The sequence below is a fragment of the Peromyscus eremicus genome, chromosome 4, assembly GCF_949786415.1.
Source record: "Peromyscus eremicus chromosome 4, PerEre_H2_v1, whole genome shotgun sequence".
Classification (NCBI taxonomy): Eukaryota; Metazoa; Chordata; class Mammalia; order Rodentia; family Cricetidae; genus Peromyscus; species Peromyscus eremicus.
In genome coordinates this window covers 24,539,351-24,553,884 of record NC_081419.1, presented here as the reverse complement: position 1 = coordinate 24,553,884, position 14,534 = coordinate 24,539,351, and the positions used below count along the sequence as shown (strand labels likewise).

Sequence of the window (14,534 nt, the reverse complement as noted above, 5' to 3'; positions counted from 1 at the left end):
ATCTTAATAGAAGAGCTTAATAGTCAAGAAAGGAAAAGGCTGGGCTCAGTAAGGTGAAGTAAAATGCATTCCAGGTAAAAGCGGCACCATTGCCTTTGACCAGCTGTGCCACATCTGGTAAAATATGGTGAGAACTAAACAACACACCTTGCACAAAGGGCCTACTGTGCGTCTGTGCAACCGACGTTTACAAATTTGGGAAGCAGCCAAGTACTATAACTTCTCTTTACCTTTTCATAAGAAAATGACAATGAGGAAGGAAGTGCAGCAGAAATCTTGAACATTACCACCATTATGCAAAAAGCAAAAATAAAATAAAAAAAATAAAGCAGTTAACTGTTTTCCCCTCTGTGGCTCGATGTGCTCTGAGATGGAAAGCTGATGATTCTCGTGACTCTTGGCTACCAGAAATCACATGAGATGAGCGAGGACAAAAGGCACAGAAGCTGCATTTCTACCTCACACTGGACTCAGAAACACCTAGTTAGCTTCTTTCAGGGGCCAATAAAAATACCAAAAGGAGTTTCTCGAACCATCAGTTATTACAGTCAACCATACAATGTTGCTGTGTATGAGCTTCTAAGTCTTTCATTGCAAAATGTCCCTGTGAAAATGTTCCTGGAGTAAAGGAGATACCTAGGGTCAGGAAGTAATTTGAAATGGGTGCACAGCCTAAATAAATATATTAAAATGATGTGACTGTTTTGAAGACTGGCGTTAAATTAGCATCCATGTGTGTTTGTGCATCTGACAGGAACATGCTCTCTCAGCTTTGATTCCACGTCCAGATACAGGGACTTCCGCTGTAAGGCTTTCCAGCACCTGGTTTTCCGCCACAGTAGTGTAGTATGTGAGAAGCAGAAAATGATCAGGATGCATTTGAGAGTTCTCCTTACAGTTCTTCGTGTTATCATGAAATGATTACAGCACAGAACTCCTCATCTTGGATCATGCCCTGTTTTCATTAGTATTGTCACTGTGAAACTACAGTTTTTAAAAGTCCATGTTGTGTTTGTTCATTTGAAAGGTTTTTAACGGGTAACTTGCCTTCCTCTGCCTTCCCACATACTCTGCAATATAGTAGACAGAGAAAATTCATATTTTTAAAAAATTCCTCCTTTATTCGAGAATATTACCATTTTCAAAAATGGCCTTTAATCATTCATGAATCTCACCTTCAATGTCACATATTTTCATCTTAATTAAAATGTTGAGCTACTGTTTTCTTTATACTTTTCATCAGGAAATGAGCATGATTACCTGTGGAAGCATAAATGCTTAAAACAAAAAGCCGTTTATAAGAGATGGGAGAAAGGAATAAGGAAAATAGACTTTAGAATTTTATGTAAAGCAGTGAATGGATATTTTTAATACATCAGAGATGTTAGCTTGTAAAGCTAGGCATTCCAAGTTTTGATATGCAGAATTTTGGATTTTTGAAAAAGCATGCTTGCTTAGACTAACACCATCATAGCTACACCAAGGGGAACGAAAGTAAGAAAAGAAAATGAAAAACTCTGACTTGCCACCAAGCACCCAGAGTTAGCAGCTACTGTTTCTCTTTGTAAGTACAAATACTTCGTCACTTTTGACTAAACTCTTATTGAAAAAATAACATCTCCCCCCGTTTGTCACTAGAACTGCCACCAGAAGAAAAGCCCTTCGTTGGCTTCAAATAAGCACCTCTGTTTTTCACAGCTTGCAGTAATGCTTAAAGTAAATAAGTTCTTGTGCAGCCAGCACCCTTGGATTCATTCAGTTGCCTGAACAAAGCTATTGTTTAGAGGTTTACAACAAGTCTTTTCTGTTTCCCTTGAAAGACTCCTCCTTGTTCCTGTGTTTGGCATGCTTAGTATAGTAAGCTTTTCTATAATTTTCAAATGCTAAAGATAATTTTCCCCCACAGAAGAAATGAAGGATGATTATGATGTTATGGGGCCAGAAGCCACGATCCAGACCACAATTAACAATGGTACAGGTAAGCCACATTTACATAGCAACATCATGTGTGTTCCATGTCATGGTTTCCTGAATCTGATAAAACACAGACCCAACCATATGCACCTCCACGGTTTACAAAAGGTTAGACTTCACAGATCTGGTTTTGTTTCAAATTTGAATTTACCACATCTTAGACTTTATTAAGAAAATTTGTCTGCCATTCTTGTACCCTAATTTACCTCTAAAGCTCGAAAATATTGAGTTGTGTAAATGGATCCTTTCACAGCATGAATTATATGAATCTCTAGTTGTAATTTTTACTTTAAAATCATCTTAGATTATAATACAATATGCTTGTATTAGCTACCACCTAATATCTGTCATTGAGAATTCAAATGATATGATGTACTATAAGATTACAAAGCATTTTCCCAAAGCCAAATTTCTATGAACATTCCTTGTAAAATTTAATCATTTAATTTCTCTCAAATTCTCTCTTCACTTTTAAATCTCTGTATGTGCTAGAGATACCAAACAATATTTTTTCAGACAGACATTTAAACAAGAATAGACAATTTCACTTCTTTTTAATAAAACTGATGAATAACCACTAGAAGACGACAGTAAGTGGTGTTTTATTTGGCTCTGCCCCTGCAGGAGAAGAGAGATTAAGGGCAACTGTGACCATGCTCTCCCCCAAACACTGAAAGACATCTTTTCCCACAGCACAAAGTGACACAGAGTCACTATGTGTATGTCTCTTTCTGTATGATACTATATTCATGTTTCAAACAATCTTCCATACCACCATTACAAATATTAGCACAGTCTCCAATACAAAACCATCTCCTAAAACGAAACAACAAAACTGTTTTTCTTCAACTTTCCAATTAAAAAAAAAAAAGTGCAGTTTTATGTGGCTTCGGAAGTGTAAATAGCCGGGCGGTGGTGGCGCACGCCTTTAATCCCAGCACTCGGGAGGCAGAGCCAGGCGGATCTCTGTGAGTTCGAGGCCAGCCTGGGCTACCAAGTGAGTTCCAGGAAAAGGCGCAAAGCTACACAGAGAAACCCTGTCTCGAAAAAACAAAAAACAAAAAAAACAAAATCAAAAACAAAAAAAACCCAGAAGTGTAAATAATTAAGGTGATGTTTACATTTCCCTTAATTTGATGTACATCCCAACATACTTCTCATGCTGTCTGTACATACTCTTATTAATGACGTAAGAGGCACTAGTTCCCTATCTTAACAGGCACTAGTTCACAAAATAAGAGAAATAACTTTTAAAAACTCTTGTTTTTACTGATTTGAATAATGTCAAATTGAATATGAAACTGAAAGTGTACAACCATGTGGTTCTAGAAAAAAGTCATAGAATCATGCACTGATAATTCTAATTTCTATATGTAGCTTCAGCAATTCCTAGATTACAACCTTGGGCAAATCAGTTATTTTCTTTGGATCTCAGTTTCCGTATCTGTAAAGTACATATATCAAACTAGTTGATGGCTCAGAATACCTACAGTTGTAATATTATATGTTACTGGAATACTGTTGCCTTATAAAAAATAGAAACAAAACCAAATAATTTCATATAAAATATAATAGCAATATACCATGAATTAAGAACTCTCCAAAAAAAAAAAATTCCAGTTTGTAAGTTCCAAAATGGCCTCAGGTTCCTTTAAAAAAATGGTAAATGTCATCTTCCAGCATTAATAAAAGCTGATTTCATTTTCTTTGTGAGCATTGGAAGTGCAACAAGGTAACAATTTAATAGCCATTGTAAATACCTGACTCCAAAGTGAGGTTAACAAAAATTGTTCCAATCCAGGAGGTTTACAAATCAATCTTGAACACCCTTTCAACAGACTTTGAGATCCCTTTTCTCCTAATACTCACTATTCCTTAGGCTTCATATGTATTCAGTCAATAAGTAAATCAATACATGTTCATTGAGTGTTTTCAATAAAGTCCCTGTTGTATGCATGTGTGGGAGAAGATGGGCCAGGAAGACTAAGCCATGGTTATTATTTAATTTAGGAGATAAGCCTAATTCACATAAAAAATAATGAACAGTAGGTGAAAATATGTGATAAATATGCAACAAATGGTAAGAGCGGTGATTATTTGAATTACAGAAATAGAAGAGATTCTGCAAAGTGGGAATTTGTATAGGTTTTGTGAAGGAAGTTGAATTGGAACGAAGTACATTTTCAGTAGTCAGGAAGGCACAGGGAAGGAAGGAGAAGTGGAATTATCTAAGCCAAAGAGAAAAAAAAAATAGTAAGTAGTCAGCAGATAGTGGGTAAAAAGATTTGGCTGAATTAAAGGGAATTTATGGGAAATAAAGTTGGATGTATAAACTGAAGGCAGTATCAGAATATAATATATTGAAGGATATAAAGAAAGCATCAGAAGAAAGAAGTTGGGTTATGTTCTATCACCATGATGTCTCTAAGGAAACCAGAGTCTCCAGACCAATAAACCGTTGTTGTCATGCGGCCATAAGTGCTGAAAGGGAGGGGGGGGGGGAGAGAGAGAGAGAGAGAGAGAGAGAGAGAGAGAGAGAGAGAGAGTTTGTCGTGGGTGGTGAAGTGGGGAAATTTTCAACAAGACTTCTTAATAACTGTATGGCACAGGTAAAGTAGCCCCAGATGACGTGTGTGTGTGTGTGTGTGTGTGTGTGTGTGTGTGTGTGTAGCATAGTGATACTTGCTACTTCTGGATCTATAGGGTTGTGAACCTATAATTCAGATAGTATTTTCATATAAAAGTTATACATGCATGCAAGTGTGTATGGTGCGTGTGTGTGTGTGTGTGTGTGTGTGTGTGTGTGTGTGTGTGTTATGTGTGTGTATGGGGTGAGGGAGAGTGGAGAGTGTTTCTTCTCATTTTTAATTGAAACCCAAGGGCTGGAGGAGACCTGAGAGCCCTGCAAGTATATTCAGATAGTATTCAGCATGATAGAACTAATGAAGAGCGTGTCTACTGAAGGAAGTAGAGAATTGAGAATGGGCCTCTTGGTAGGGAAAAAGAAAAATAAAATTCACTGAAAGAAAAAAAGATTATAGGAAGAGAAAAAAATTCCTGGAGCAAAGAAAGGTTTAATAAAGGTGAAAATGGTCAACTCAATTAAAAGCTTCAAATAACTGAAATGCTGAGCAAGCACAGTGGACTTGGTGATTAGAAATTTACTGGTACTTCTCAGTTTATGACTTGGCCCTCTCAGAGAATAAATGAGGTTTTTTTTTCTTTTCTTCCCAGACATAAGTTTAGCATGTTTTAACACTGGCATATTTTTTAAGTATTAATTGAAATGAAATTGAGATAATGAACTTGTTCTGTTGGATTTTTTTTCTTCCTTTTCTTTTTCTTTCTTTTTCTCTTCCTTCCTTCTTTCCTTCCTTCCTTCCTTCTTTCTTTCCTTTCTTTCTTTCTTTCTTTCTTTCTTTCTTTCTTTCTTTCTTTCTTTCTTTCTTTCTTTCTTTCTTTTTTCTCTTGGAGTCAGGGTTTCTAGGCCAAGCTGGCCTCAAAGTCACAAGGATGGTCTTGAACTTCTGATCCTCCTGACTTTACTACCCAAATGCTGAGGTGACAGGCATGCATCACCATGCCTGGATTTCCTCTTCCTCCTCCTTCTTTTATGTCATTCTGGGTTTGGACTCTGGGTACCATGCATGCTAGCCCAACACTCTACCAACTGAAATATACCCCCAGCCCTTGAAATTTCTCCTTAATACACCATCTCCTTCTCTTCTGGAGTCCTGGTCCACAGAGAGGTTCCAGGACAGCCAGGGCTACACAGAGAAACCCTCTCAAAAAAAAAAAAAAAAAAAAAAAGATGATGAAGAAGAAATGAAATGAAATGAGGGTATTTTTTCCTTTCACATTTACTCCTCATTAACTTCTTAGAAAACAAAAATACATTTTTAAAAATTGTGTGTGTGATATACATGTACTCATTAGAATGAATGTGTGCATATAGGTGGGTGTGCACACATGTGCATGCTCATATTCAGTCAAAGATCTATATTGGTGTGATTGGCCTCCACTTTAATTTTTGGACAATGTCTCTAACTGAACCTGAAGCTCATTAATCTAGCTAGACTGGACAGTGGGCTTCCAGTATCTGCTAGTCTCCGCCTCCCATCACCCCCAGCCATATGCTTTTAGCACATAATGCACATGTTGCCACATCTGACATTTTACTAGAGAGCCAAAACTGAGCCATCTCTGTAGGCTTTCCCAGATATGATACATAACAAATGACTGATCCATCATGAATATGGAAGCCACAGGTCAGATCAACTTTGAATGTTATTCCTCAATGACAGTCTACCTTTTTTTATTGAGATGGTCTCTCAGTTGGCCTGGAACTACTGATTAGGCTAGACTTAGCTGGCTGACCATCAAGTTCCAGGGATCCACTTGTTTCCACCTCTTCCAAAATGTAATTATGAGTGCATGCTACCATACTCAACATTTGGTGAGGGACGGGGGTTAAAACAGGGTCTTAATATGTAGATTTGGCTGGCCTGGAGCTCACTCTGTAGACTAGGCTGGCCTTCAACTCATAGAGATCCACGTGCCTCAGCCTCACCAGTGCTGGGATCAAAGATGTGCCACCAGGCCTGGCCATAGCCAGCATTTTTACGTGGGTCCTAGGGATCAAACCCAGGTCCTTCTGCTTACACGATAAGCACTTTACTAATAAAACCATCTCCCCAGCCACTGACTAGACAATTCTGAAAGCTTCTGACATCCTGGATCACTTCAAAAGTCATACAACTCCTTCCATTATTCTGCTGTAGCATTTGAAATACAAGTATGAGAGAAAGTTAGGAAGGTTGTTAGTAACTACCTGCATTTTTCCAATGAGTATGAGTCATCTACCTCACTTCATCTTAAACTAGCATCTCTATATTAATTAAAGAATAGAAAGATTTAATAGCACTTATATATAATGATGACAAAGGTGTCAACTGTTTTTTTATTTATTTCACAACTGACTGCTATCATGATTCACTTTTCCTTCAATCTGAGTAACCATCAGCAAACTCTCTCACTTGTTATTCATCTTAAGCAGAATTCAAACTGAGGCTTGAGGGGAGATAAACTTTAATGAAGTAGAATATTTAATTTGTGCCCTTAAGGAACATAAAATTTCATAGGGCAATGGGGGAAAAATAATAATAATAAGAAGAAGAACAACAACTGAATAATATTCCATTATGTAAATGTGTCACTATTTCTTTATCCATTCTTCAGTTGAGGGACATCTAGGCTGTTTCCAGTTGCTGCATATTATGTACAAAGCTGCTATAAACATAGTTGGACAAGTGTCCTTGTGGTAGAATGGAGCATCCTTTGGGTATATGCCCAGGAGTGGAATAGCTGGGTCTTGAGGTAGATCAATTGCCAATTTTCTGAGAAACCAACATATTGATTTCCAAGTGGCTGTACAAGTTTGCACTCCTACCAGCAATGGAGGAGTGTTCCCCTTGCTCCACATCCTCTCCAGCACGAGCTGTCACATGTGTTTTTGATCTTTGCCATTCTGACACGTGTAAGATTAGAATCTCATAGTCATCTTGATTTGCATTTCCCTGATGGCCAAGGATGTTGAACATTTCTTTAAGTGTTTCTCAGCCATTTGAGAGTCCTCTGCTGAGAATTCTCTGTTTAGATCTGTATCCCACTTTTAAATTGGATTATTTTGTTTGTTGATGTCTAGTTTCTTGAGTTCTTTATATATTTTGTGTATTAGCCCTCTGTCAGATATGGGGTTGGTGAATTGACTGATGACCACAAGGAAAAGGGGGAATTAGAGCACACATGTCCCTGGTTCTGGTTCTGAGAGACTGAACTGTCTTGAGCTTAGTGAAGAATTAAGACTAACCACCCATACTGTTAGACTACAGGGAATGAGTACAATTTTCCTGGACTACTACCTTTTGCTTTGTTTGTTTGCGTTTTTGTGTGTTTGAATCACGGTCTCACTAAGTAGCTCTGACTGTCCTAGAACTCACTATGTGGACCAAACTGGCTTGAACTCTCAGAGATTGACCTGCCTCTACCTCCCAAGTGCTAGGATTAAAGATGTGTACTACCATGCCTGGCAAGACTACTACCTTTTATTGAACAGCAGTCTGGAAGAAATGTAGTCACAGGACATTTGTCATTTTACTTAAACTGTATAGACAGTGCCCTAAAACCTGATGCAAATAAAGATAACTTAAGACCTCAGAACATTATAGTTACAGCCAGGCATGGCAGAGCACACCTCTAATTCTAGCATTTGGGAGGCAAAGGATGGTGAATCTGAGGCCAGCCTGTGCTACATGATGAGTTCAAGACTCTGCCTCTAACAAACTAACAAAATTCTTCAAAATCTTTATATGGTGGAGATTCTGAAGGTAGATACTGTTTGTTTTTCTCCATATTCCTTTCAGCATGCATAGTACTTTATATAGTGCCAATAGTTAATGAGCAGGTCATTTCCTGAGTTATGGGATAAATTAATGATGAATGAGCTGGTAAAATAGGGGAACAGTGGTTTGGATCAGCAGAGTGAATTAAGAAGTAGTTAGACCTAGCCTCTTTGCTCTGTATGTCAAGACAGACACAAGCAGGAAGGGCTCTGAGGGAAAAGCCTGTGAGGGATGGGATATTACCAAGGGCTGACATAGTTTCATTTAATCTGAAAAAGTGGAACACATGTAGGAGGATGTCATTAGCATGGGGTGGGGGAACAAGTAGTATGTGAAATAGGAAAGCAAAATGAACCGTGAATGAAGTTCCTTTTTGGTCTCTTACTCTATGTTAAGCATAAGACCTATTTTCTTTACTATACACTCAGAATATCCAATAAAACAATAACTCATAATAATTCACTTTCACGAGATGCTTTAGAGAGTTATGATTTATTGAGTACATTTGAAACTTGATTAAAAATAAGAAATAGTGAAATTGGGAAAATACTTATATATTAAATAGAAAGGTTAAGAATCTCTAAATGAGAATCTGGAGAACTCTTTCTTTTGCCCAGTGTCCCGATTTGCTTTCTATTGCTACGCAACAGCAAAAGCAACTTGGGGGGAAATGTTTATTTGGCTTACAGATTATAGTCCATCACTGAGGGAAGCCAAGGCAAGAGCTTGAAGCAGAAACCAAAAGAGGAATGCTGTTTCTTATACAGCCCAGGTTCTCCTGCTTGGACATGATGCTACCTACAGTGGGCTGGGCCATCCTACATGAATTAGCAATAGAGGAAATGCCCCACAAACAGGCTCACAGGCTAGTCCGATGGGGTAATCCTTCAACGGAAGGTTCCTTCTTCCCATGTGTGAAGTTGACAACCAAAGTTAGCCATGCCAGTCAGTAACTCAATCTGGATCACAATAGAAACAAATAAAGAAAAGAAAGAAAGAAAGAAAGAAAGAAAGAAAGAAAGAAAGAAAGAAAGGAAGAAAGAGAGGGGGGATGGGGACAGAGGAGGGGCAGGACAAGGAAACGATAAAAGTATATAAGATTCATAAAAGTAGGGATACTTTCCGTAAATAACTACATTTAAGTTTACAAAAGAAATGTATAGACATAAGGAGAAGGAATAATTTACTATCATATGTCACTGCAGTGGGCATTTTAATTGGCTTTTCTGATATTAACTTTATAATGTAATAATGTGGCATTTAGAGTTATTCATGTTCTTGTGATCTTTTCAGCATCTAGGTCCTTTTTAAATGTTATTAAATCAGGCATTATAAACACAAACTACAAAGATGAAGTCTTTCTCTTTCATGTTGAATCACTGTGATGTAGTTGAAAGAACAATGGGTTAGGAGTCAAGATATGTGACTTCTGCATCCAGCTCTTCTAGAAACTACTTTTGTCATTCTGTGTGAGTTATTAACCTCACTATACCTTGATGGCATGAGCTTGTTAAATGAGAAAATTAGGCTCGAAAATTTGGGCTCCCCTACTCTCACCCTTTCTCCTCATGAAATTGCCTTGGAAAGCATAGATTATAAAAGCAAAAGCTGGATGGATGGTGTGGGAATGGAAGCCCCATAAGGAGCTGGCCCCCTCCTGCCCCACACCGGGTGTACACCCTATACCATGCACCATGCCCTGCAATTAGGCAGGCCTTGAACTTGGCCTCTGCTTTTTACTTAACTTTTTGTCACAAATTGCCTTTGTTAATAAAATGAACGTATGAGTTCTTAATACATCAATTCAGAAAGTAAACCACACACACACACACACACACACACACACACACACATATATATATATATTAAATTAAGATAAACAGAAAAATAACACCCTCCCCCAACTGAAACTGAAAGTCTTGCTTTCCTAAGGATCTTCAGTTCGGAAGTCCTCTTTGTAATGGCAGTGGTTCGTATGCTGTCTTCTCTTTGATTTTCATTCTCATCCGAGCAAACTATACAGTGGTTTGACTCCTATGTGACTGGGTAAGACGAGACATGCAAGCAATAGACTCCTTGTACATCCGGTCATCCCTGTAGAAGAAAGCGGTACTCTTAAAGCAAGAAAAGCTCTATGCCTATGCTCTTCATGGTTCAATAGCCTCAACCTTACTTCTCTTACATGGGATTTGGATGAAAGGTTTGAAATTTGCTAGCTTCTTCACAAGCATGGAGGCCACACAAGTCTAAACATCAGATATCTCCCAGCCTGAGCGGAGGATGTGAAGCTTCAGCAACTGTGCAGAAACCGAGAGTTCAGACAGGACTTAAGTACCCAGCGAGGAGGACGCACACTACTGCGCTACTGTGAAGCACGTCGTTTTCTTCTAGTCTGTGTCGCATTTTTCAAGATTGGAGGTTTTTTTTCAATTTTTCAAGATTCAGTCAGACATCTGTCATAGAAAGCACCAGTTTTACATTTTTTCAGTAAATTTCATACTTTTTTATCAATAACAAAAAAAATTTAAGAAGAGCACGAAGAGCACTGGGCAGGATGGACAGGAGATGTCAGGCAGAGGCCATCATCAGTGTGTGCCTAGAGGAGCATCTTCACTTCCTGGCTCATGAATGCCAGGGTTTTATTAGCTTTGTCTGTGATTAGGAGCAGCTACCTCCACTTCACAGCAAGAGTTCCACAAGAAATAATGAACACTCCTATCTTCTTGCATGCCTCCTTCATTCATTCAACAAATATTTAATAATAAGCACTGTTTTCCTTGTGATGCTGCCTGTGGTTTCCAGGCACCTCCAAAATATTTTCTCTTAATCATTATGTGTGGTTCTCCCATCAGAAATCTACGTTATTTTGACTTTTTAATAGAAAAGAATACAAATTAAACTCTCTAGACTTACCTAGGGAATAGATAAAAAATTTATTGTGGCAATTAATTAATTCAAAGTATGGATTAATGTGACTTTAAGGATACCTAAGAAGGTACATGCTGGCTCATTTCACAGGTGAGAAACTTCAGAACCAAACACAAAATAAGTAGTCCAAATGGGGAGTCCCAGGCTCTGAGTTTGGTCTGATCTTTTAATTACCCAACACTAGCTGTGTTCTAGACTTCTCAGTAAGTACTGGTGACGCGTGGTCCATACCCCTATCAGCTCACATATGTGGAAGAGAAAGAGAAAATGTGCTGTGATACACTCAATGATTCATATTTGCAGATGGCATCCAGAAAGCAAAGGAGAAGGGTGTGAACTCAGGCTGAGGTGGTCAGGAGGTTATCTGATGTGGAGTAATTCCTTGGTGTTACTCAAAACCATGTGTGTACTATGTGAGACAGAAAAGTGAGTCCTTCTAGTAGGAGTTCTTAAATTGGACAGAATTTCCTCCAGAACCTGTTAAAGCACAGATTGCCGATTCTGGAGTGGACTCTGAGAACTTGCATTTCAAATAAGTTCCCAGGTATATTGATGCTGATATGCAAACCATACCTTGAAAAACCAGTGACTGTCCAGAGCAAACACTGACTGTTTTATTATGACTTTCTATGAAAAGAAAGTGTGAGGTGCTGAGCAAAATCACCTTCCTAAAATACAACAACACTATTTCCAGATTGTTAGATAGCATAGTTAAGGGAAAGATGAACACATATTTCTTAACTAGGGAATTAAAAGTCAATACGCTGCATCATTTTGTACTGTGGCAGAGCAAAGTCGTTCAAAGGTTACTGTAAGTCTCTGGATCTTGATATTCACAATGCTCTCATACAAAATCAAACTTTAAAATTAGACTGCATCCCTGACTGGGCTACTTCCTGCTGTGGAGGGAAATATTTGATCTTGCAGACTGCTACAAATTCCCACCTCCTATTCATTCTTTACTTCTTTCTTCTGAAGCTTTTAGCATGGATCTCTCACTGATATTTGAACATGTTCCCCCAGAGAAGGCCATATAAGAGCAGGGGTGGAGAGACCACCAAGACGCCTAATTCTCAGCAAGAGAAGAAACTTCTCTGTTGCTCTTGATGACCCTTCCCTGGCTTTATACATGTGTCTGTACCAGTCGGAGGCTCTGATAAGCTGCTGTGTGGCTATGCTGTGAAGAAAAGATCATCCCCCCTCCCTCCCAGTTTTTAAATAGCTGGTGCCAATATATGTATGCTGATATTTATTTATTGATTAACTTTATACAAACTAGCCTTGAGAATACATATACCTCTGCATGTGCTTCCTTAAGATAAAAAGTTCAATGTAAAATTAAACATAACTTTTTATTTCTTATCATCTGCTAGTACTGAGGGAATTGTTTTTCATGTATGTGAAGAAGACAGTTGCATACATACATACTACAGCTTCTGGCCCCTTTGCCTTGACATAGCAATGTGAATAAAAGATAGATTTTTCAAACGAATTACTTATTTATTTTGACATTTGCCAAAATGGTTTAACAATAATATTTAAATATATTTCTTCTGTTTTTAATGAAAATTGAAAACATGTCAGATATCAAACTAGTGGTAACTGAGTAGCTGCCTTCTTGTTCTAAATACAGAAAATAAATGGCAAAAGGAAACAAGAAAAAAAGGAAGCAGAATCAAGGTCACGTTATAAACTCAACTACCTGTAAATTATAAGTAAAAAACACTTTTAGTGTCATTGAGAGTGTGTTCTAAGCAACTCAATTATGGGAACTGACTGATTCGTGAACCAGTCAATGGTTCCTTTTCACTTAGAGTTCTGTCAACACTGCCTGTTTCTAGGCAATCATTTTAAAAGTCAGTTTATATCAACATTCATTATCTACCTTAAAAAGAAATCAATATTTTCCCAAGACAGTCATAAAGGTGTTTATGAAAGTATCATTAATAAGCCTGACTAGTAAGAGTGAGTAACATATTTAAAAGAGAAAACTTTGCTGGCTTGAAGGGATCTAGAAATTTATCTACCAATATTAAAATACATATAGCCATGAGGAAACATTTTTAATTAACATTCTCCTTTTGGATGGAGAAAAGTTTAACTAACCTTAGGGAAGGTTGAGATATTTGCACGACATTAGGGTAAATTTTAGGACTAAATGCAAAATCCCTGGAGAAGATATGGGAAGAAATTACTTGAGGTTTCTTGTGAATTTTTTTGTTATGGTTTGATGATAAATACCATGCAAATATCCTCTGTCAGTGTGTTTTGGCAGTCCTTCCAAGGCGGCCAGGGAGTGAGGAGGATTATAGAAAGAACAAAAAATGAGGCTGATTTTATACTAGAAAAATACCAGGGGGATTCTGTAACTTCGTAGTAAGTTCTCCACCTCATTCCTGTGTCCACTACACAGTATTATAAAATCTTTGTAAAAACAAAAAATACAAACTTCCAAATACAATCCAAATTTCATCTTTGCCAACAGGAGTAAGCAAAATGCACCCCCATCGCTTGCTCCAGAACTGTGGTAATGTGGTTTTGTTTTTCAGAGTCTGGAACACTACACACTTTAAAGTAAAAAAAAAGTTTCTGGGGTGACATAGTATAACATGAGGTGACAGTACAGTCCCTAAAAAATGTAGCATGGCCTTAGAACAAGCAGCTGGCTGCAGAGCTGCAGAATGCTCCATCTTGTCTACTTTCTGCTTCCTTCACTCTCCTCATAAATCGTGCTTTTCTGAATGGAAGACATCAGGCCCTTCATTCTGCATCTTATATTGTAGTCACTTTGTGGGGAGAGGCCTTGATGCTCACTTTGGAACAAAGTCTTAAAATCATAGGGAAGAGATTCACAGGCTTTCATTTTATCTCTTAGCCTCTTCTGAACAAATCAATGATTAGACTTGTTTCAAGTGCAGATAAGCAATTGGAAGAATAGCAGCAGGATCATATTGTAACAGCAGCTTGCTTGTGTACTGTAAGGCTTGGTGGTGTGGAAATGAAGAGCTGTGTCTAGGCAAAGGAAAACTGTAATATAAAAACAAGGAGAAAGCTACACTGTTTTTCATGGTGGATATGCTGGCTCATTTAAGTTAGAAGATAGATGATCAATAGCAGATCCACCTTACATAAATGAGGGAAAGTCCTAATGAAGGCAGTAGACTTAAATGATTAAATGACATTTTCTTCATAAAACCCTTTTGAAGGCCATTGGACATTGAAGCCATGTCC

The 14,534-nt window shown here is 38.0% G+C and overlaps 1 protein-coding gene across 1 annotated transcript in view; it reads left to right on the top strand.

The window, feature by feature from the left end:
• Positions 1-14,534, top strand: part of Zeb2 (zinc finger E-box binding homeobox 2) — a 126,685-nt gene that overhangs the window by 89,324 nt on the left and 22,827 nt on the right. Inside the window, exon 3 of the mRNA XM_059260438.1 lies at positions 1,907-1,978. Within this exon, the coding sequence (XP_059116421.1) occupies positions 1,907-1,978 (72 nt within the window). The remainder of the gene's footprint in view (positions 1-1,906; positions 1,979-14,534) is intronic.